The sequence below is a fragment of the Solea senegalensis genome, linkage group LG21 (genome assembly GCF_019176455.1).
Source record: "Solea senegalensis isolate Sse05_10M linkage group LG21, IFAPA_SoseM_1, whole genome shotgun sequence".
Lineage (NCBI taxonomy): Eukaryota > Metazoa > Chordata > Actinopteri > Pleuronectiformes > Soleidae > Solea > Solea senegalensis.
In genome coordinates this window covers 7,377,739-7,400,310 of record NC_058040.1, presented here as the reverse complement: position 1 = coordinate 7,400,310, position 22,572 = coordinate 7,377,739, and the positions used below count along the sequence as shown (strand labels likewise).

Here is a 22,572-nt window from a genome sequence, read left to right as displayed (position 1 = left end):
AAAAAAGGTAGGCATATAAAAATCTGTCTCCGTTCCTGAGATATAAAACTTTAGTCAACAAAATCAGTTTGCTCATAAATGTCAACATCAGGAGTGGATTTCTCTTTGATAGAGGAGTTGTTAGCATTTCGGGTAGAGCACCCTGTTAATCTTCCCGTCAGCCCTTGTGGTGTCCAGCCATTTGCCACAGAGGAAAATGGTGGTGACACCGTTGGCTGTGTTTGTGACTTCCACACGATCCAGCAGCCAGCCGGGGCTGAGACCGGAGTTGTCATGCTCCACCCACACTTTCTGCAGCTCGCCCATGTCCAACATTTCCAACAGGAAACGGTCCGTTTGCTCTCGCTCGAAAAGGTTGCGAAACTTCTGGCGCAGCTGGCGGCGGCCTGAGTCTCCGCTGGAACCGTGGATGGTGATGAAAACGTTGGCATCTGTGCCCGCTCCCTTCTCATCACCCGTGATGACGATGATCTCGTACTTGACGGGAACCAGGCTCCGAGCTTTGCTGGCAAAGCTCTCCACCGTCTTTGAACACTCGATGGTCGAGTAGTCGTCCCTCTTTGCGGAGAGAGGGATGAAGGCGTTGCAAGTGAAGATGTACCTGCAAGTGCACGAAGGAAAGGAACCTTATTGTCTGATGCCAACAAAGGAAAGGTGGCGATGGACGACGTCCGAATAAATGTAAATGTGAAATAATTAATAGATGTCTCACTTGTTTCCCAGCTCTTTTTCAGTGATGACAACTTCCTCCACATGCCAGTGAATCTCCCCCTTTACTTTCTTTCCATCCTTGGGTGTGTGGCCCAGACAGATACCTACGATATCTCCCACGTTCTTGGACGAAAACTCAAATCTGTCCACGTTGCCCCTGAAAAAATTAACAACGTGAGCACATGGAGTGAAGCAGTAAGCGACTTTCCGGTGATTTTGCTGCATCCTTCATATGAAAACAGGCTCAGTGAAGCAAAACTATCAGACCTGACTGAGGGAACGTTTGTGTGTATACAGCGGTAACACATGGCCAGGTGGAGCAAGGTACAGGCTGATGAAAAACCTTTTTTTTTGCTTTTTTTTGAGAAGTAGAATTCACTTCTCTGATACAGTATTTCGTGGGCACTGCTTTATGGTCTCAGTCATATTCCAGCCTGTTTGGAGCCGTCTGCTTTACTAGAGCTATGTTGCTTTTGCCTCCAGAGGGTCGTATGTGGCTAATAGACTTAATCACTAGAGAACTTAATAAAGAAATGAATATATGAATATATTTTCAAAGCAGGGCAGTGTAATGTAAAAATTAGGGGTTGAAGCTTTGGTTTGAACATTTGAATTTGAGGGGACAAAGTGCATTTCTTTGAGGTTTTTAATGCAAAGGTTGCAGCCCATTAAGTTAATATTATGGTGACTACATACCGCAAAAACCTCTTCTTCTTTGAGGAGTTTTCCATGACAAATTCTTTTGATCGGCCCTTCTTTCCTTCAAGAACAATCCAGGCATTTTCTTTGGTTTCAGCCTCTGCTGTATCTCCAGTTTTGACACAAATTTCATATTCTTTCAAAGAGAAAACATGGACAGTTACAGTAAACTAGCACACAAACATGTACAAGATGGTGTGCATTCAATGATGAAAATTAGTTGAAAAATGTGAAACAATTGCTGGCCTTACTGGTCTTCTCATTAAGGTCTAGGTAGTCATTGTTAGCGCACGCCAGATCTCTCATTAGCTGTCCGTCATCTTCGTTCTTGGCGAGCCAGCGGTCACAAGGGAAACGGAATGTTTTGTCCATGATCTCATCCTTCACGTCAATGTACTCCAAATGCCACCCTGGAGCAGGACCTGAACATGTTGTTGTTCAAAGACAGAAACACAGAGTGGTGCAGAAATGTTTCAGGCCGGTCAGAAAGAGACTGCTTCACATTTCTTTTACAGTTGGTGACAGATTCGTCTTAACATTGTCTGATTATGACTCAGATTGTGTCTTTTGTAGGTTGTGGCTGACCTGTGTTGTCGTGCCACACTCGTATCTTGGAGAGTTCTCCCAGGCTGAGGATTTCTAAGAAGCGAAATGTGTCCAGCTGCTTGCGCTCAAACTTGTTGGACTTGTTGCATTCTTTCAGTGCCAGTGTCCCTGTGTCCCCGTTCTCTCCAAAAATGATGACCCACACATTGGCATCAGTGCCGGCTCCTGATGAGACAAAACAAAACAAACATTGGTGATGTTGGGTACATTTCTGAGCAATACAGGTACATAATCAAACCTCAAATGCTTTAAAATGCATAAAAATAAAAGTACAATATATTTCTGATAGACTCTCTTCTGTGAACAGTGTTAAGTGTGGGGACTATAAAGTGTTCTTACGCTGCGGTGCGTCTCAGCTACTGCTGATGAACACTGAGACTGAAAAAGCCCCAAGGAAACGGATCAACTCCCGACCAATCGCAGGATAATGAGGAGCAGAGAGAGGTGTGTTCTCTGAGTCACATCTACCATATATTCCCTGTGTGCTTCATTATTTCATTACATTACACTCAACTTGCAACACAGTTCCCAGTGTCCGTGCACTCGGACGGAGAGACAGTATTTTCATTGACAGCCCTACACACTTGCCACTTGAATGACTCTTCACATGACGAGCGCCGCAGTCTCCCGTTCATCTGGTCAAACTTGTTGATCAATATGATCAATGCTCGTGCTCAGAATCACTGCTGTTCCATCCATTAATGGAAAAAAATCACCACATTAAATGCCTGAAAGGATAAACACACGTGTTGCGTTCAAGACATCGTCTTTCGGCTTGCATTTTGAAGGTACAGGTTTCATGACTTTACCCGCACCATGTCATTTTTTTGCAAGCAGTTGAGTCCATTAACTCTTGAAGGAAATGTTTACTGATGTTATAAAGCAGGTTATTTTTTCATCTTTTTGCAACAAATACAACATAAATGCTACTCTCATCCTAAATTGGTGGCTTCACCTTTTAAACCGGAAGACAACATGCATTTTATAATCTATATCTCTATAATCTATGATCTAGACATGAAATGCAGTTTAATTTTTCCCTGTGATGACACATTTCAGTCTTTTTCTTTGGTTGACTGCAGCCCTACTCACTACATATAGTCAAAATCCCTAAGGAGACCATTACCGTATTCACAGCATCACCTGTGTGATGTTGTCTCCATGTCTGTTCCTGTGCATGTGTGTGTGTGTCTATTAGAACAACTCATTATTCTTTGCAGAGTGTGAGCAGTGGTGCAGGGCGAGCAGATCTTAGCTTCCAGTAAATGCCAAGGGCAGAGAGCCGCCCTTTGAAGTCAGCTCAGACTTCTGGAATTGCTGTCATATTGATCAGCATCGCTACTGAACTACAGAAGAAAAAGAAGGGAGCAAAGCTGCATGGCATGTTTCTGAGGAGGACGATTGGCTTTACATGGGTTCACATTAAAGAGGACTCACAAACTAAGTCACCATTCACTTTGATTTAAATTGTTTGTACACCTGCAGAATATTCCTAGGTGCATTAGTTTTGAAAGAACAAAAACAACTAAGAGAAATGAAATGTGGAACCAGCACTCTATTAGACCACCACCAAAGCCAAAGCTGCCCTAAAAAACAGCATTGGTAATTATTAAATACATATTTTATGTTTCTGTAATGGTTTTTACGATTTACTATTTTACAATAAACAGAACAACTAGTAAAGGTCATTAATATTTCTTGATTAAGATGTCAAATTATATTTAGTTGCATTCCTGAACAGAAAATTAGTTTTAGCGGTTCAATGTTATGCTTGATTCATTTCAAGCATTTCACTGGGCTGAGCTCAAATTTGGGTATAAAAAGGTGAATTCAGTTTTTGAAAGATTACTGAAATATTGATGCATCCTTGCTTTTATGACAGGTCCTCTAATAAATTTGTTAAGCACTGTCCTTGACCAGATAGATTATGTGATTATTTGTTAGGTTATAAAAGGTTGACCAGTATGTGTGACTACTGGTGATTAGACTAAAAACATACAAAACAAACCAAAAAACATTTTACTAATGATTGCATTGACAGCAGCCTGCACATGTTACCTGCAACATCACTGGTCTTGACTTGGATGATGTAGGTGGTGAGCTCCACCATCATCTCCTCGTCCACTACAGCCGCCATCTCGCAGATCATGGTCCCCTTGGGTCCACGTGTCCTGGACAACCAGTCCTCGTAGGTGAACGCAGACACTTCCTCAGTAGTCAAGTTCCGCATGATCACCTGCATGAATAAAGTCAACTCTTTAAATAGAACATCACATTATTTGAAATGTCACAATCCTATTATATAAAACTCAAGTATGATAACACTGTGGCACAAAAGATTTAAGTTCAATCATAATTAAATGCCTTATTATTAACGATGAAATCATGTAGCTGGATTTATATTGAACAAATGTATTTCTCCATAACCTCAAATTAACAAAGTTTCATGGCAATGTTAAGATATTTCATTCTGGACCAAAGTTTAATACAAATCTGGCACTACTATCACTATCACATCCCCTCTGTATATTAAAGAAGTATGTCATACAACTTCTCTTTATGGACACAGCATGTGCTACTCCACAACACCGTACTTGTTCCAAAAATTGTCAAACGGTCATTAATATAAAGCGGGCTCAGGCAGCCACGCTTGTATTAGCTCTGCGCTGCATATTTATTTGGGCAGATTAGTATGCTGGCAGTTCGCCGGGTGCACTGCTGTGTCCATTTCAACGCACAGTCCCAGAAATCCATGAAGACAGCACATCTGCTTGTGATGCTGGGCACACATGGCTCTATGCAGGGTCAAGTCAAGGAGATGTATGCAGTCGCCGAGTCCAAGGCACAGACAGACAGGGCTTGGTATTGTTCCTGACTGCTCTGTCGCTCTGCAGACATGGTGCCTTTACCACAGAGGACATCTGCATAGGAAATGTGCTCTGTCTCATCAAAGCAGTTGGTCTGAGACATCGGACTGAATTTGGAGGTGAGCACTGGTGTTACACTAAGAGCACAAGGTCACCATTTTCAAGCAACTAGTAATACCGTATATTATTATTGCAGGAGGGTGATATTTGCACCATCACACACCAATATATAAGAAAATAAGTAATGAAATATTCTCTCATGCTCCTCTGAAGTGCTCATTACTCAGCCTGTTTGTGTGTGTGTCCGTGATGCCAGTGTCAGGATGGTAAATACAATGAGTCAATATGCTCACTCCAGGAACTCAGGGCCTGCTGTGTATGTCTTTGTGGGTGGCTGAATCATTGACCATTCTACTGCAGGCAAAAGTGTGTGTGTGTGTGTGCATGCACGCGTGTGTGTTTATTTGTGTGATATAATAGATTGAATGACCCTGTGACCGAAAGCAGACAGCACCCAGAAGAACACACAGAACCTGTGACTGCTTTGAACTACTACTGATTAGTCAATGTTGTGCTTTTTTTTAGCCTAAGACATGAATAAAGAGGAGACTCTGCATAGTACATCATCAGCTGATTCTGGTCAGTTAAAAGTCTTAGCATTTAAACATCTCCTGTGCATATAGAGTATGTCTGCCTGTCTCTGTAGTAGATTTATTAAGGTGAGCCGACCTTGTCCGCAAACCAGTCCGGTCGACTGCCGGAGCCATCAATACGCAGCCTCATTTTCTTCAGCGGGGCGATGTCGTCAATCTCCATGTTGAAAGTGTCCTCCTGACCACGCTCAAACCTGCAAAAACAAATTTCAGTACATCATTGATATAGAGCAATGCTCTCTTTATGATATGTTGCATCTCATGATGTTCATTTTTGGTCACCTGTCCTCATTCTTCTGTAGCAGCATCTCCTCTGTGCTGCCATTTGCCCCAAACACAGACATGAAGATCAGGGTGTCTGTCCCTGCGTTTTGCACGTCTCCCGTTACCACTGTCACCTCATAAATGACCTAAATGGAAATGTTTAAGCATTTTACTTACTTCATTTTCATTACACTTATATTATATCAGACAGCTTGGGCCCCTGGGTCTACAGCCATTTGACTCATTTAGTTATCCATCAATGTGGGGACAGATCATTTACCAACAGCCATAGTAAATCAATGATCTTGTTCTTTCTAAATCTATATTTCTATAGCTGGCAGAAAGGGATGGAGACATAAGACGGTAAAATAAATAAGATATTTTTTAACAAAGATATGAATTAATTGTCTAAGTATTATATTATAAAACATAATTCAATCAAAAACAGTCACAAAGTTGTACAATGATGTAGTACAAAGATGGAGGGAATTAGTGATATTTTAAAATACCTGTACTCAATCATCAGTCTTCCTATTGCAGCAATTGTAATATAGTGAATTATAATTTTTAAATATAATTTCAAGTGGCAATACATTTAGACACAGTTCTAGACCTTCTAGACTGAAAGAAAAATCATCCTGTGCATGTGAGAATCAAAATTAATTACATCTGAAGGAGATTTGCCAGATTTAATGGTTCAAAATCTGGAATGTAATGGAATCTGTACAAAAGTACATCATTTTAATAAATATGTATTTCATTATTGACAGTATGACAAAACACATGAACTGTGAAGTATGTTCTCTCTTAGTGAATTTGTTCATGTTTACATACCTTTTGGGAGATGGAAATGGCCTCTGCATCCAGCACATTGAATACTCTAGCAGTCAACCCATCTCCTCGATCCTTGGCCAGCCAGCACTTGCAAGCAAAAATATATTTGACCCCTTTGGTTGGTACAGCAACAGACAGCTCATCAACCAGCCAGCAGCTCTCAGGAGTGGCCCCATCATGACCAAGCTGCAGGGAGGCAGAGAAACAATCACTTCAAGCAATGTGGGTGTATTTTTCTGTGTGCACGAGTACACAATCTTCACTGGTACTCCGATAGTGCCCCCCCCCTCACCTCAACCTTTTTCATCTCTCCCACGTCTAAACCATGGGACTCAAAGCTCTCCAGAGAGCCGACCTCAAAGCCTTTTCTCTCATCTGGAAGGTCCAGCCACAGCCTCTCTGTCTGGGTGTGATTGGCCCCGATAATGATAACATAAGCCCTGCTGGTGGTGCTCGCATCCCGCTCCAGCCCAGTACAGATGGTAATGTGGTATGGTATGACTGAAAAGGAAAGGGCACAACACTTAATCATTCACAAGAGTGTGAGATTATGTAAAAATGTCTGCGTTCAAATATTAACAAGCGCTCACAGAGCACAAGATGAATCATTCATGCGGTGATGAAGACTCTTGATTTGACTTACTCGGGAGCTGTACGTCCTCCTCCTCCTCCTTCTTCTTCTTGTTCTTCTTGTTCATGTTACTGTCGACACTCTTCACTGTGAGAGCAGAGCTCTTCTTCTTACTGTTTGCACTGTCTCTCACTCCCTCATATCCCTTCAACACATGAGGAAAAAAAGTGATGCAGACAAATGCACAAAGAGCAATTCATGCTAGGATCAAGTTTATTAGGTACACCCAATGAACTTTAAAATCAAATGCTGCAAAAACTAAAGAGGTGTGCAACAGTTCAAGTAGATTTGTCAAACAATTAAACAAATCCACTCTCTTTATATAGAGTGGAAGGAGAAATCTAAAAATGTCAACATCTCTAGTATGTTAGGTTGACACAATGGGGGCTCAGTTGAAAAATGAAAATACAGTAAGTGTGATATATGACTATACACCTCCTTTCACAAAGTTACAATGTCTTTAATTCACAGAACTTACCTTCACATAGAAGACTCTGCTAATGCGCCTGTCCTCCCTCTTCCGAGACAACCAACGTTCACATAAGAAGAGGTAAACCTCCTCTGTGTCCACATCAGCCACCTCCACCTGGTCCAGGTACCAGTCAGCATTCATCATGCTATTGTCATGGCGGATTTTGATCTTGAAGACCTGTCCAAGGTCAACTGCCTCTATAGTAAATTTATCCACCTGGGAATATACAGTATAGCATACACATCACTGTTGAGGTTGTTGAGTATGTATGTTGGGGGTGTCTCTGAGGATTTTGATAAATTAATTGTGATAGGAATATTTGTGTATCTTCACTTGTGATGTGAAATAAATAAATGAATAAATAAATTAACAATAAAGAACAGTGTCAATGAGCTAAGTGGGCTTTTTCTTACACATCCTCGTTCAAACTTGTTGCTGTTCGTCTCTGACTTGCTGAGTTTCCTCTCCCCAGTGTCACCCAGGTCACCGTAGATAGTGAGGAAGACGTTGGCATCAGTTCCAGCTCCGTATACATCACCTGTCATCACTGACACATTGTATGTGTGAGCTGTAGTGGGCATAATGATCAGACACAAGAACACAGGACATCAGTTTGTTTGGTAATTGGCAGAACGTAGAAAGAAAAAGCTATTATCTTTAACTGTTTGATGCCATTGGGAAAACAGAAACTCCACTCTGGACAATAATAAAGAGGCCCATAGAAGCAAAGATAGACACTATTTTTACTGAGTATGCAGACAGATGGAGACAAAACTAGTGAGATAAATGAATGGAAGAAAATGTAAATATTACTGTACAAATGCAGTTAAATGTATTTGTGGGACAAGTCATGTAAACATACTCTCTAAGGCGTCCTCCACCTCTACTTCTGTCACTTTTAGGCTTCCATCTCGAGAGAGTTTCTCAGTGATGATGTCAGAAGGCACCAGCTCTCTCACTGTTTCTCCATCATCCTCCGACTTGGCGAGCCAGCGCTCACATGGGAAGATGACGGTCTCTGAACCCTACAGCAAGAGGGAGGGAGGGAGAGGCCTCAAAATCTGAGATGATTTCATGTGAGTGTTTGTGGCTCAGAAAAAAAATCAGCAAGCACAGTGTTATGTAAGGATCATGTATTTGTGAGGAGAACATCTCCATCTACTGACCAAAGGTTGTATTAATCTGATGCAAGTAGATGTGATGAATTAGGTGCTGACAAATAAAAGTCACTGATATGAAATGTTGAGATATTAATTCAGCATGAGTGTGCAAATATTGAGATCAAGTCCTGAATATGTTGTTAGTGTACTGTAAACAAATGCAATTTAAGGTACTCATCCTCTTACACAGATGTCTTGCCAAATGTAACCTTTACCTTCCCCTTTCTGAGCAAACGTCTGATCTCCACCCTGTCCAGATGCCAGCCTGGGTTAACACCGCGGTTGTCATGGCCGATACGAATCTTCTCAATTACATCTCCCACATCTTGTAGCTGCAGTGAAAGTGGAAAACATTCAGTTTGTCTGTATGGAATATAATACCTTTCTTCACTGACCTGGTTTCTTCTATTTACCTCTTTATGACAATGTGTTGAATGTTATTATACCTCAACAATAAACATGTCCTCAGCTCCTCTCTCAAAGTACATCCTCCTCTCCCTCTTGTTGACACAGAGACACTTCTGCTCTGTGCACACCGCATTTCTCCCATATAGGGCAATGAAGACATCTGCATCTGTGCCGGCTCCAAACACGTCACTCGTGAAGATTTTAATTTCATAAGGAACGACTGCAAAATAAATAGCAAGTATCATAACAAGTCATGTGCACAATGCAATTAAATGACAAATACTTTTAACATGTGATAAGTGATACAGAATATAAGGATTTACAAGGTGTGTAAAGCTCTGTCTGAAGAGGATTTGGGAACAGGTCCCTGATGATGGCTCCATCATCCTCCCCTTTATCCAGCCATCGACCGCAGGGGAAGCGTAGCTTCTGTCCCATAGACGGGGCGTCAATCTCCACCCAGTCAAGGAACCAACCTGCTGTTCCTCCTCCTTAAACAGTGACACAGGTTAGCAGGTTGAAATACTGCGTGTCACTGTGTGTTCATATTCACTGCACAGCCAGGGAGTCAGTCCTACTGTACCACAGTTGTCGTGTCCAATACGCAGCTTCTTCAGCTGTCCAAGTTCCACAGCTTCCACAGTGAACTCATCAATCATACCTCGTTCAAATTTATTTTTATGGGTCTTTGACGCCTTCAGGTTAATGATTCCTATGAAAGAGCACATTGCAGTATATTTTAGTTATTTAAAAACACATGTACACAGATATAATACATTGATGTTTTATGAAACATTACCTGTGTCATCCTTGGTACCATACAGGATCATGAAGACATTAGCGTCTGTTCCTGCATATTTTTTATCACCTGTTTTTATCCGTACTGTGTATGTGGTTGACATGGCTGTCATGAGAACAAATAAGAATGAATGACTCATTCTGCAAACTGTTGTAGAATTACATATATTCATTTCATTATGGCAAAATCCTGGTTTGCTGTATTAGCTACAGTATAACGTTGATCTCACCTTTCTGTTCCAGACCGAGTGTAACATCACTGTCTTCCTCTTCATCATCTCCTTTCCTCATAAAGGCTTCGTCCACAGGAACCAGCTCCCTGGCAAGCTGTCCATCATCCTCATCAACAGCCAGCCAACGTTTACAAGGAAAGAAGTACCTACACCATATGCCATTTGTTTGTATATTAGTGTGCAGTATATATAGCAGCAAATACCATAACCAGCTGCTTTTTCAGATAATACATAATAGCAACAATACCATAACCGGAGTCTCTACTAAGGACCATTAAATGCTCCTGTTTCACCAGTTTACCAGTCCTCTTTAAATTGATGTCAATTCTCTTTGGAGAGGCTTTGCCTTAACCATAAAATTCAGTGTTGAATTACTGTTTTACACCACAGAGGGGAGCTCTCAGACACTTTATGTGATAAAGGATCTGTCTGACACTCTCTTGACACCCTTTTTATAAATAAAATATTTAAAGGTGCTGATGAGTCACTGATAGCTTTCCAAAATCATCATAACTTACGTGGTGTCATCTTTGTTGTCTACAATCTCCACCCTGTCTAAAAACCAGCCGGCGCTGGCCTGGCTGTTGTCATGTCGGATTCTAAGCTTCTTCAGGATCCCCAGGTCGACCGCCGTGATGCTGAAAATGTCCTCCTTTATACACATGCAAGATAACAAAGGGCCACAGATTGTAGGTTACATGATAACCTGATTGCTTGTTCATATTGTCTTAACCTAGAATCCTCCTGACATCCAACAGTTGCCTGAAGATATTGGTTCAAGACAAAACTATTGATCAAAATAGCAGTCTTACTGAGCTAACTGTCTCTTCGCTGCAGCCTGAAATTCAAGGAACAGACAGTTAAACTTTGGTGATTCCATCTAATTTCTGTATTAATCACCAAGCAATAATAATATTAATGAAAAATGTTTGAAGGACATAAGGAGGATGAATTTCAACTTCATAATATGGTAATTATCAATGTTATGTTATGTTACACAAAAGTTTTCATGTGATGGTATTACACTGATAGTAGTCTCTAGTATTTCTCATGACATATCTGTACTTTGGAAATATAATGGCATTATTGTAATATTATCTTTCTATTACCATACTATTAGAAGAAATATTATCATGGTGGAAAATGCATCAGAAATTAGATGGTATTACTATAATCTTACCTCCTTGTTACAAAACTGTTAATATGCTGTCCAAATAGACAATAAGCACCAGCACAACATACCTCGTCTTTCTCAAATTTGTTTAGGTTGTTGGACTTTCTAAGCCGTCGCTCCCCTGTGTCACCAGTCTCTCCGTAGATGTTGATGTAAACATTGGCGTCAGTCCCCGCCCCCCACATAGATCCAGTGAACACATGGACATCATAGGAGTTCACTGAAAAGAGCATCAATGTTAGAATGTTACCATATAAATGCATCCACTAGAAACAATTAACAGAAGGTAAACACATTACATTCATGTTTTACTCACTCTCCAGGTCTTCACTGTCCTCTGTCAGCAGCTCAACCACAATCTCCCCGTCCTCCTCATCCCTGGCCAGCCAGCGGCCACAAGGGAAAGAAAAAGTTTCCACCACTTCCTGCAGCTCCTCAACTATCTCCATCTCCTCCTCCTCCTCTTTCTTCTTCTTTTTCTTGTCCTTCTTCTTGTCTTTCTTGGGGTCCTCCTTCTTCACTTCAACCTGCACCATAGCCATCGTCAGCCGCTTTATGTCCACCGACTCCAGGAACCAGCCATCTCCGATACCCTTTCCATCATGGTAGATTCGAATCTTGTAGACCTTACCAACATCCTGAGTTTCAATCTATAAGGTAGTAAGAGTGGTCAGACGAGGATTTAAAGGCTACAAAAGACAAAATAGCACAAAGTTATCATACAGACCTTAAAGATTTCAGTCGTGTTACGTTCAAAATTGTTGGAGCGACTCTTGAGTGCAAGAACTTCAGTTTTCCCATCATCTCCATAGATCTGACAGAATACATTTGCATTGGTGCCCGCACATCTCACATCACCTGTGACCACTGTTACTTCATAGTTGATTACTGACGGGACAAGAACAAAGGCGATGAAGAGATGAGCATAACACTTCAACTGCTAATTTCAAATGACTGAATTGACTTTACGTTGTTATTTACATTTTTCAATGTCAAGGATCTCACTCGGATAGATCTCAACCTCCACTTTCCCATCAGCCTCATCTTTACAGAGCCAGCGGTGGCTTGGGAACATGTACTGCATCCCATGAACTGGCACTGAGATCTGCACACTGTCCAGAAACCATCCTGCCCGCAGGCCCTCGTTGGTGTGACCTATCAGAAGACGGTTAATCTAAAAGTACAAAGGACATGAGGAGCAAATGTGAAAGAGCAGAATTAACAGAATTAAGAAACACAAATTAATGTCTGAACCACCTCTGTCCTCCATTAAATATGTATGATTCTGAAGAACTTGCCTTTCCAATGTCAAAGGTTTCAAAGGTAAAGATGTCAGTGCGTCCTGTCTCAAAGTAATTCCTGAGGTCATTGTCAGAGACTGCCAGTATCATCTTGTTAGTGTCACCCTTCTCCCCATACAGCTTGACGAACACCCTGGAGTCAGAGCTGGCTCCATTCACATTCCCTGTCTTGATGGATATGTGGTAGCTCACATCTGGCAATAAGTGAAATTGGGTTTGTAGAATTAATATATGAAGTATTGAACTTAGAGTATGTGAGTCATTCTTGTTGTGAACTGTATATACTCACTAAAGAGACGCAGGCCGTCTCCAGCAGGAACTAACTCTCGGACAATCTGTCCATCATCCTCATTACGGTCCAACCACCTATAGAAATACACAATGAGGAAAATATATTAGAAAAAAAACCTTTGCCAAAAAATTTAATTTTTGTTGTATTACCAGAATGGATTCAGATTGGAACTAAGATTAAAGTAGCTGTATGTCCTACATTGTTTGTGTATTGTTGGCTCTGTTCCTTTGAACAGGACAGACAGGAGGACCGGAAATGGCTCTTTGCAAAAGTATCACTGCACCTAAGCAATGTGGTGGCATCCAGTTACTGAATGAGAGCGCTGCCTGACCACATGCATTTAGCGTCCATTTGTAAGGTCAGACCTGTCCATCAGCTGACTAACTACTTAAACAGACTGTCAGACGCCACTGGAGAACCAGGAAACATAGGCATGGCCAGTGAACAGCACTAAGACTGAAATATTTAACACTAAAAATCAGTTCATTTCCTGTGAATTCTTTAAATTTTGTGACACATTCATTTATTTTTATTGTGAATTAAAGAAGAGTTGGCTAAATGAGTTAACACCTAATCATATCTCTTTTAAGAGCCAGGCTTTCTGTTTTGTGTTTTATGTAAAGCGAGATGTATAGTCTGCAGTCTCTGTAGTATTTCTGCCTTGCCTGAAACAGGGAAACTCAGTGGCCATAGTCTCTGGCTGGCCCTCCTCCCTAACCATGACTTTATCAAGGAACCAACCACAACCTCCTCCACGACCATCATGGCCAACACGCACTCTGCGAACCTGGCCCAAGGACACAGCCTCAATGAGGAACTCATCATGCTGAGGGAAGAGGGAAGAGAGAAAATCAATTAAAGGTGCCCATGTAATATTTTTGTATCTTGTGTGTTCACCATTTAATCAATAATGCCCTTACATTGCCCTTTTCAAATTTGTTGACATTGTTTTTGCTCATAATCATGAGTCGCTCCCCTGTGTCACCGAGGTCCCCAATAACATTGAGAAAGACGGTGGCATCAGTGCCACTGCCGCTGACGTTACCCGTGCAGATTGTGACACGGTACTTTATTACTGGAGAGAAAAACAACAACTGTTAACATGAAACCTGTGATTATTTAGAGTCATGAGACAACAGTTGTGTCTCTTACAGGGCAAAGGCTCATCGATAAGAGCTCCTGTAGCTGGGAGCTCTCTCACAATCTCATTGTCATCTTCATTGACGTCCAGCCAGCGGCCACATTCGAAAGAATATTTCTCCACCGTCAGGGTCTTGAGCAATGTTACCTGCAGGGAAAAAGCCAAAGCTTTGAGGATCATCACGCCTGTCTTTCTCTAAATCTCCCCTCCTCCCTTTCGCATCACTAAATACTACAGCAGTTGTATTTCACCTATGTATGTTTTTGTCATAGACACGAAATATCACAAATAACAGACTGAACATTTGTCTGTGAAATTTCTATTTCATCCTGAATTGCATAAACTATTTTCACATGTGAAAAATAAATAAAAAAGACACTGTACAACACACTGAACAACTAACACTGACAGATTAAACATGGTCTCACCTTCGCTAAATGCCACCCTGAAAAGGGATTTCTCTTTTCATGCCAGATGCGCACTTTCAGTGGTCTTCCTATGTCTGGTATCTCGAGCTATGGTATGGTAAAAAAAATGTTAAAATAACAAAAAAGGGAAATGCTGTAAAATCTTTGGAAATCTTCATGTTGGGAAAAGATGTTAAGCCAGGTCTTACCATGAATTGATCAAGTTGGCCCTGCTCAAAACTGTCCGAGTTGTTTTCCAGTTTGATCTCATCAGATTTTCCCCTCTGTCCATAGATCTGCAGAAACACCTGAGCATCTGTCCCTGCACCCTTCACATCTGAGGTCCAAATCCACAGGGACCATGGGTACTCTGGGTTGTTAAGAATTCAAATTGCAGAATTGTAAGCAGGATACCAATGGTTTCAATATTAGACACAGATCTGTAATATGTAAGTTGAATTTACGTTCTGCAGATGAAATATGTGTAATTTGATTTTGTACTTCTTAACAGAAATGTGTGAGGAGAATGAGGACACCTACTCTTCTGTTTTTTTTGCCTGAGAGAGACCATCTCATACAGCTCCCTCTCAATCAGCCCATCCCCCTCATCCTCATCCAGCCACATCCCACATGGAAATGTCTGCTCAATGCCCGTGAAAGGACAGTATATCACCACCTGGAAGAAAGACGATGCTTTGGTGAGTGAACACTCTGACATCAAGTCTGTTCCCAACACAAAATGCAAGGTACCTTTTCACAGTACCATCCAGCACCAACGGCCCCATTGTCGTGCCCAATGCTGACCCTGCTGAGTGGGCTGATCAGTTCACAAATTTCGACGTTGAAGATGTCAATGAGACCGCGCTCGAAAGCACCGCCCTCCAGGAAGATTTTGCCACTGTTTTTTAAGCCCTTGGAGCCATGCATTACCATGTGGATCTTAGAGTTGGTGCCAGCGCCCCTCACGTTTCCAGTCATTACTTGAACATTATATATGATTCCTAAGTAGACACAAATCGAAACACAAAATGTCACTAATGAAATTTGTTGACTTTCTATCTGCATATCAGTAAGTGGTGTTGTGCTCACCCATTGGTTGCATTGATCCAACCAACACATCTCTCTGTATTTTGCCATCACCTTCATCCATGGCAAACCAGCGATTTACTGGGAACTCATACACTTCTTTATTCCCCATATCATCAATTATCACCTGTAGAGAAATGTTATGTGCCATCATGACTGTTTAATGTATGTGTAAACCTATGAAGATTACGCACAGGTTGAACATACCTTATCTAGAAACCATCCAGCTGATGAACCTCTATTATTGTGGCCGATGGTAATTTTCCTCAGCCTTCCCAGGTTTGGACACTCTATTGTAAACTTGTCTTCCGAGCCTCGTTCAAAATTGTCCTTGTCGCTGTCCAGTCGTCTCTCTCCTTTTATAATGAACATAAAGACTTAATGGGTCAGAATCACAGGAAGGAGGTAGGTTTAATGAACAGTTAACAGTATTTACTATCACTGTGTAATGGCTCAGTGCAACAGATGTAAAAAGTGGTTACCTGTGGATTATTTTATTGTTCAACACTAATTAAATGTCGTTGGGTTTATTGATCAAGCAAAACTTTGAAAAAAGCATCTCAAATGTGAGGTTTGAATACTTTTCAAAAGCTTATATATATATATATATATACATATATATATGTACATATATATATATATATACATATATATATATACTGTTGTTGCTGTGTAAATATTGGCATTTTTTAGAAATGGAATATATTAAAAGAGAAGAGCAACAAAATAATCAATGAAATAGTGTTGCAGGTGTACCTGTGTCTCCATTCTCTCCAAAGATATTTAAGAAGACATCGGCATCAGTTCCACTTCCCTTCATATCAGGAGTGAAGACACTCACTATGTATTTATTGACTGGAGATGGAATAGAACACAGGAAATCACAAGTACAAGGATTTTGTATTTTTGAACTACATAACAAAAAATGCTGAATTAAAAATTACTGGTATCCGAAAAGGTTATAACATAGGTAGCATTGTGTAAACAAAATAAGGACTTTATGTCTCTTTATCCACACAGAGATGCTCAAGTTTAAATATTCATCACATCCTTTGTTTGTGTGTGTGTGTGTGTGTCGGAGGATTTGCTCTGTCCACTCCCTGACAGCACAGTGTCTTTATTTGAGCCTCGGCTTCACAACAATCTGCTTGGATGACCTTATAGGTTCTGTGATGTTAGATTAAATTGCAAGAGAGGAAATGTGGGCAGGTTTACCTGAATTTACACTGTGAAAGAATTAATTTTTACAACCTGAAACGGCGAGATCTGTGGACTATATAGCGGCTTTGTGTATAACTGAGCAGACATGTGGTACTGATGCTGTCAAGTTCCATTACTGTTAATTTTTAGTATTTCCATTTAAAATCTACTCATTTTGGTATATATATATATTTTATTAAATATACAGTATATAACGCAAATTCTGGTGATATGTATAAACCAAGAGGTTTCTGTTGTGGTATTTGTGATTTAAATTAACTGTGCTTCAGAATTAGGTGTTTATCCCAGAGTGACCCACACTTTGGGACATCCATGGGATTCAGACTGCCCAGCAGGTCCCTCACAAACAGGTTGTCGCCCTCTTCCCGACTCAGCCAGTTGCTGCAGATGAAAAAGGAGCGCAGGTGGGGCCGGTTCATGTCAGTCACTACCACTCTGTCCAAGAACCAGCTGGTTCCCATCCCTGTGTTGTCATGTTCGATCCTGGACAAATGAACAGTCATAGTGTGAATGAACCCTTTCAACAAGGTATTTATTAATAGATGGACTTGATTGGTTAAAATGGAGATTAATCTCTTGTGCCAGCTCAACAGCTCTATTTATTGAATCCTTGTCCATTGCCATCCTTGCCGAGTTCAAATCAAAGCCTCAGCAGCACAATAGATGAAAACTCTGTCCTGAATTATCTGAAACATAAAGTTGCATCTCTGCTTTTAAATGTCCTTCCACCTCATTTCAGTGGCTGTAATGAGACCCAGCCCAGCCTTCATTGACTCCCAACAACAGATGGGTCTTAACCCTCTATCATGGGGTGAAAATCTGATGGCCAGAGGCACAGCTAGAAAATAAGTGAGAAATGCCTCTGTTCCTGTAAGCTGCTGGTAACTGTAGCTGTGCTGTCAACTTGAAAGATGATTACACATCTTCTGCAGCCATGCAAAAACTTAGTGGGAATGTATTATTTATAGTATGTATGGGGTGATATAGAGGCAGAAGCCAAAAGAAGGAGAAGAACAGTATATTCATGCATAATGCAAACATATTCAGCACTGAGGAATTTACCTCAGCTTCTTCAGAGGCCCCACGTTGTGTGTTTTAATACGGAAAACATCAGTCTTATTCTTCTCAAATGCAGTTCTGCTTCTGTAAATTGAGGAAACAAGGAAAATGTCAGACTTTGGGAAGTATAGTGGGTTAGTGGACATGTCTGCAGTTGAAAGAAATGAGTGGGGGTAAAGTGACACGGGCAGGACAAACAACTGAACTGAAACAAACTTTGGTATCATAAATTAACGTCATCTGGGTCAGCAATTTCAACAATCTCTCCTCCTCTTCTATAAGTATGTGTTATCTCTCAAAGGGATTAATCTGGTTTACACAAACACACAGAGCAGACCTCCCAACTACAGTGAATCAGATACCTTCTTTTCCCCAACAGACGATACCCACCTTTGTCTGACTCATATCCCCATATACTCTTTCTTTGCAATACTCAACCCTTGCATAATGCAAAGGCTCAGATAATTAAGATGCACATCATATATACTGTATTTGTTTATAACAAAAAACAAACCCAGTTTGGAATTCATGCAATTTGAATAAATTAATCACACTGAATTTCCAAAGAGTTCAATTATTAGTCTTCATTCAATAAGGAAAATGTGCTTAGAGACATAACAAGCCTCCCTTACCTGTATCATGTTAAGTTTTCGATGATCATTACACAATACAGGCAGGACCTAATACATATCGGAGTAAGGTGAAACTCCTAAGCATACAATATGACCATTATACAACAGAGGTGACCTCACCACCATCCATGTATGGTATTTCATCAGTTGAGCAACAGAGTTACACAACATGGAGATACTGTATGCATGGCATGTTGGTACCGTCTGAAGTGAATTAGTGTGACCACCACAAGGTGTGGGTGACACGGTCCCATGTGGCTTATAGTGAGATGATATATCTTGTGTGCTGCACATGTAACCTTATCTGTCAATCAGTGTGTACAGAGATAAAGGAGCCGCAAGAGTTATTTGATCATCCACAGAAATGACATCGTGGTCTTCTTTCATTTTCCTCTAAATGGAAAAGAAGACCGGCCATGTCACATAGTTCCTCCTTACTCCAGATAGTCTGTGTCCAACATTTAAATTTGACTGTATAGAGGAAAGATTCCTGCACCACGACCAAATGTTTCGTGTTAAAGATGCTCTACTTCTCTGACATCAAAAGCATTTTTTTTCAGGCTGATACATTTTTGATAGAAGAGGCCAAAGAGATTCCAGGTGGTAAAACTGATTTTGTCTTGACCCAGTGGCTGAGAAGACATCAGGTCAGTGTTTAACAGGAATGCTCTCTCATACAGTGTTAAATAAACAGTTCAACCCAACACAAGAACAGAAACATAATCATCCTGTAGCAGACAGATTAGAAAATACCTCTTTTCTGTGCTGAAGAATCAGAAAGGAATAAAAAAGCATTCAAAGTTACACAGTGGATAATGAAAATGTGTCAAACTCGGTAATCTTATTTAATACAGTACATAAAACATAGCAGTTAAGTCCCACTAAATCATCACATAAAGCAGGATATTATAAAATGATCATTGCAGAATCACATTTCCTGATTTGGGCTCTTAAACACAATATACTCCTTTACACTCACTTGCTTGCCAGGTGAACCTTGGGTGTGACACCAAAGTCTCCAAAAAGAGTAACAAACACATTGGCATCAGTTCCAGCTCCTTTTACATCACCAGTGACGGTGACCACCTCATACACTTAAAGAAAGAGAGAGGGAGAAATGGTTAAACATCAATTTTGTGAGGATTAAAACTTAAATAAAAAGGACAAACACAAAGCCAAATCTTCACGTACTAGTATAAACATAAAGCAGCATTGTGTTTCTTTCCATGTACTGTTGCCAGGGAATTCAATGCGGTGAATCTGCCTCTCTCACATTTCACAAATGTGTCTATGCGCGAGTGACATATTTGCCACCGAGTTGACGAGAAAGTAAACAAGGAAAAGTCTAGAGAGAACAGCTTCCTATTGTTTTCCTTTACAATCACTTTTAGTTTTTAGAATACATAATATATTGTTTATTACCCTGAATCCACTAATAATGACTCAAATTATTAATGAACAATAGCCTTTCGCCCTGTGAGTGTAAGGATGATTTGAGTGTCACACCTGTACAACCGCCCTTGTTTAAGTTACAGTAACATTAAATCTTTATCAGGATATTACTTAGCAGATGGTCACTGCATGTGACTCAACACTGTCGTTTACACAGTGGTAATTCTATAGTCCTGCAGTTTTACTGTTCATTCTTGTAAACTCCTCTTACGTAACGTCTCCTATTGTTACTCAACATTAAAGCTGTGCCTTAATGTCAAATATAAGGAACTTGAAATTGCTCTACAGACAAACGCAATGGAGGTCTAAACTAAATTGATGTGCCATTTTTGTATAGCCATTTTTAAAGGCCGGTAGATTTTTTTTGCCATCATTTACAATTAAAAATTTGAAGTCCAGAGATGTTTATGCACAATTTGTCTCAAAACACCATTGAATCGAGCTGAGTGTTGCACTTAACAAATTACAGTTTTACATTTCTAATGTGTTTTGAGTATGTTTTTAAAGACAACATTTTTGAGTTATACAAAATGACGTGGTTCTTCATGATGAATTCATGATGTGTCATGCAGATATTGACATTGGAGACCACCCTGAGTTTGGTGTCTGGTTTGTCTAAACACCATACTGCTTTGTTCAAGATAAAGATTTTGGCTTGTTAATGATAAATTGTCACTTTTTGGTATTACAAAAAAAAAAAAACATTGTTAAACTAATGGTTTCTAAAAGCACATACGGTATTCCAAGAACAGATACTGAGTAACAAATAATTTACAGATACTTTCAGTATAAAGTTCATTAGTATACACATTAAATTATTTATATCACATTAAATGTAATATGTTGAATGTACACATGATGATGGCTTCATTTTCCAAGAATAACAATTTTGACACAGAGTTGTAGAATCAATTCATTTATTTTAGATTTAACAATATTCAAGTTAAAACGTATACTATTTAAGAACGAAATCGCAAAAATTAGCAGAATTAACTGCAATTAACTGTCTGAGAACCTCAGACCTGCTTTAGAAAATCCCTCTCTTGGCTCACAGCCCTGCCTCTGGCCACGGCGCTGCTCCCGGCCCTTGTGACTGGGATGGCACCCAGCACCTGTCTGCCCCTGGGCTGCTATTTGGTACCATTCATGTGGAACATAACTGAGCATTGACCACAGAACAATCACAGAGGGTTTCCCCGGAGTGCTCTGTTCAGGGCAGAAGGGAATTGGAGGAAATCTGTGGTCAGTGTTGGTGTATTCCAGACGGTCCATATATGTCATACAACTGAGACTTACCTATAGAGCAGCATATGATACTCCTCTGTTTGTGTTACAATATGAAATGCCTACCTTTCTTTTTGTAGTAGTCATCCTCATATCCATCAGATGAGTCTGTGTGGTAGTTCAGCAACTCATTCTGGTAGATCACAGCATAGTCCACTTGTTTATTTTTGGATTTTTTACCCTTTTTCTTTTTATCGTCATCACTGTCTGTAGAGCCCTTCTTAGTCTTTTTCTTCTTCTTTTTCTTTGAATCCTCTTCTTCCTCTTCCTGCTCCTCAATCAAAGGCTCCTCATCATCATGAGATTTCTTCTTCTTCTTGCCATCTTTAGACTTCTTATCCTTGGAGCCCATCTCCCCCTCTCCCTGTGGATTTTCTACAGAGGATTTCTTCTTCTTTTTCTTGTTTTCCTCCTTTACTCCTTCAGTAACTCCCTCTTTATGCTTCTCTGATTTCTTCTTTTTGGAAATGGTGGTGGGGTCGTTATTATTCTGCTCATCCTCTTCAGCTTCATTTTTAATCACAGCATCAGCCTCAGAATCATCAGCTGGTTTCTTTTTCTTCTTTTTCTCTTTTAGTTCTTCACCCTCTCCTCTCTCCTCTTTCTTTGAGGCCTCGTGAATCTCAGAGCTCTCTGAGCTTTTGTGTTTCCTCTTCTTCTCTCCTTTTGTGGTTTTCCCACGGGTCACACTGATGCTCCTTTCCTTTAACTTTGGCTCCGTCTCCTCCACTTCGTCATCAACCTCTTCAGTTTCATCTGAAGCTGTGGATTTTTTGTCTTTCGACGGCATCTTTTATTCATCCACTTCCCTGGTCTTTAGTTTCGTAAGTGCTACCTTACATTTCGAATGGTGTAAGACAACTCATTTGACCCTTGGCTGCAGGAAGGCTCTAGGATCGTGGCCTTCAGAACAACCTTGGGTGTGTGCAGCAGTGAATACATGCACAGGGTGTGATGGCTACCTGGACGCCTCCTACCTGGACAGTATACAGACATGCAACCCACAGACACGACTCATGAAAAATTACTGTCATCTCAGCACTCACGTGATGCACGGGAGAAAGCCCTGTGAAAAAGGAGCCTTGCACAGAGAACTTATCCCCTCTGCCACGGCTCGCTCCATTATTCATGGTGTACAGATCGCTTTACGGGCCGGGGGCGTCTCGCTTTTACCTGCAGTCACACAT

At 40.6% G+C, this 22,572-nt stretch overlaps 1 protein-coding gene across 1 annotated transcript; it reads right to left on the bottom strand.

The window, feature by feature from the left end:
- Window positions 1-12: 12 nt before the first annotated feature.
- On the bottom strand, window positions 13-22,315 carry LOC122758073 (lipoxygenase homology domain-containing protein 1-like). The gene is made up of 41 exons (XM_044011923.1): window positions 21,452-22,315; window positions 19,629-19,743; window positions 18,021-18,101; window positions 17,257-17,441; window positions 16,494-16,592; window positions 15,945-16,093; window positions 15,741-15,864; window positions 15,402-15,652; window positions 15,192-15,327; window positions 14,861-15,021; window positions 14,673-14,759; window positions 14,256-14,391; window positions 14,024-14,178; window positions 13,769-13,929; window positions 13,101-13,177; window positions 12,809-13,005; window positions 12,492-12,684; window positions 12,238-12,398; window positions 11,827-12,160; window positions 11,579-11,730; window positions 10,855-10,988; window positions 10,334-10,482; window positions 10,105-10,209; window positions 9,889-10,017; window positions 9,629-9,796; window positions 9,344-9,525; window positions 9,113-9,229; window positions 8,600-8,762; window positions 8,151-8,305; window positions 7,744-7,953; window positions 7,278-7,410; window positions 6,927-7,135; window positions 6,635-6,820; window positions 5,819-5,946; window positions 5,613-5,730; window positions 4,075-4,252; window positions 1,996-2,181; window positions 1,662-1,832; window positions 1,408-1,546; window positions 713-868; window positions 13-601 (listed from the first exon to the last, which is right to left on the bottom strand). Exons 1-41 carry the CDS (start codon window positions 22,173-22,175, stop codon window positions 121-123), a joined length of 7,275 nt encoding a protein of 2,424 aa, XP_043867858.1. The 5' UTR covers window positions 22,176-22,315; the 3' UTR covers window positions 13-120.
- Window positions 22,316-22,572: the final 257 nt, after the last annotated feature.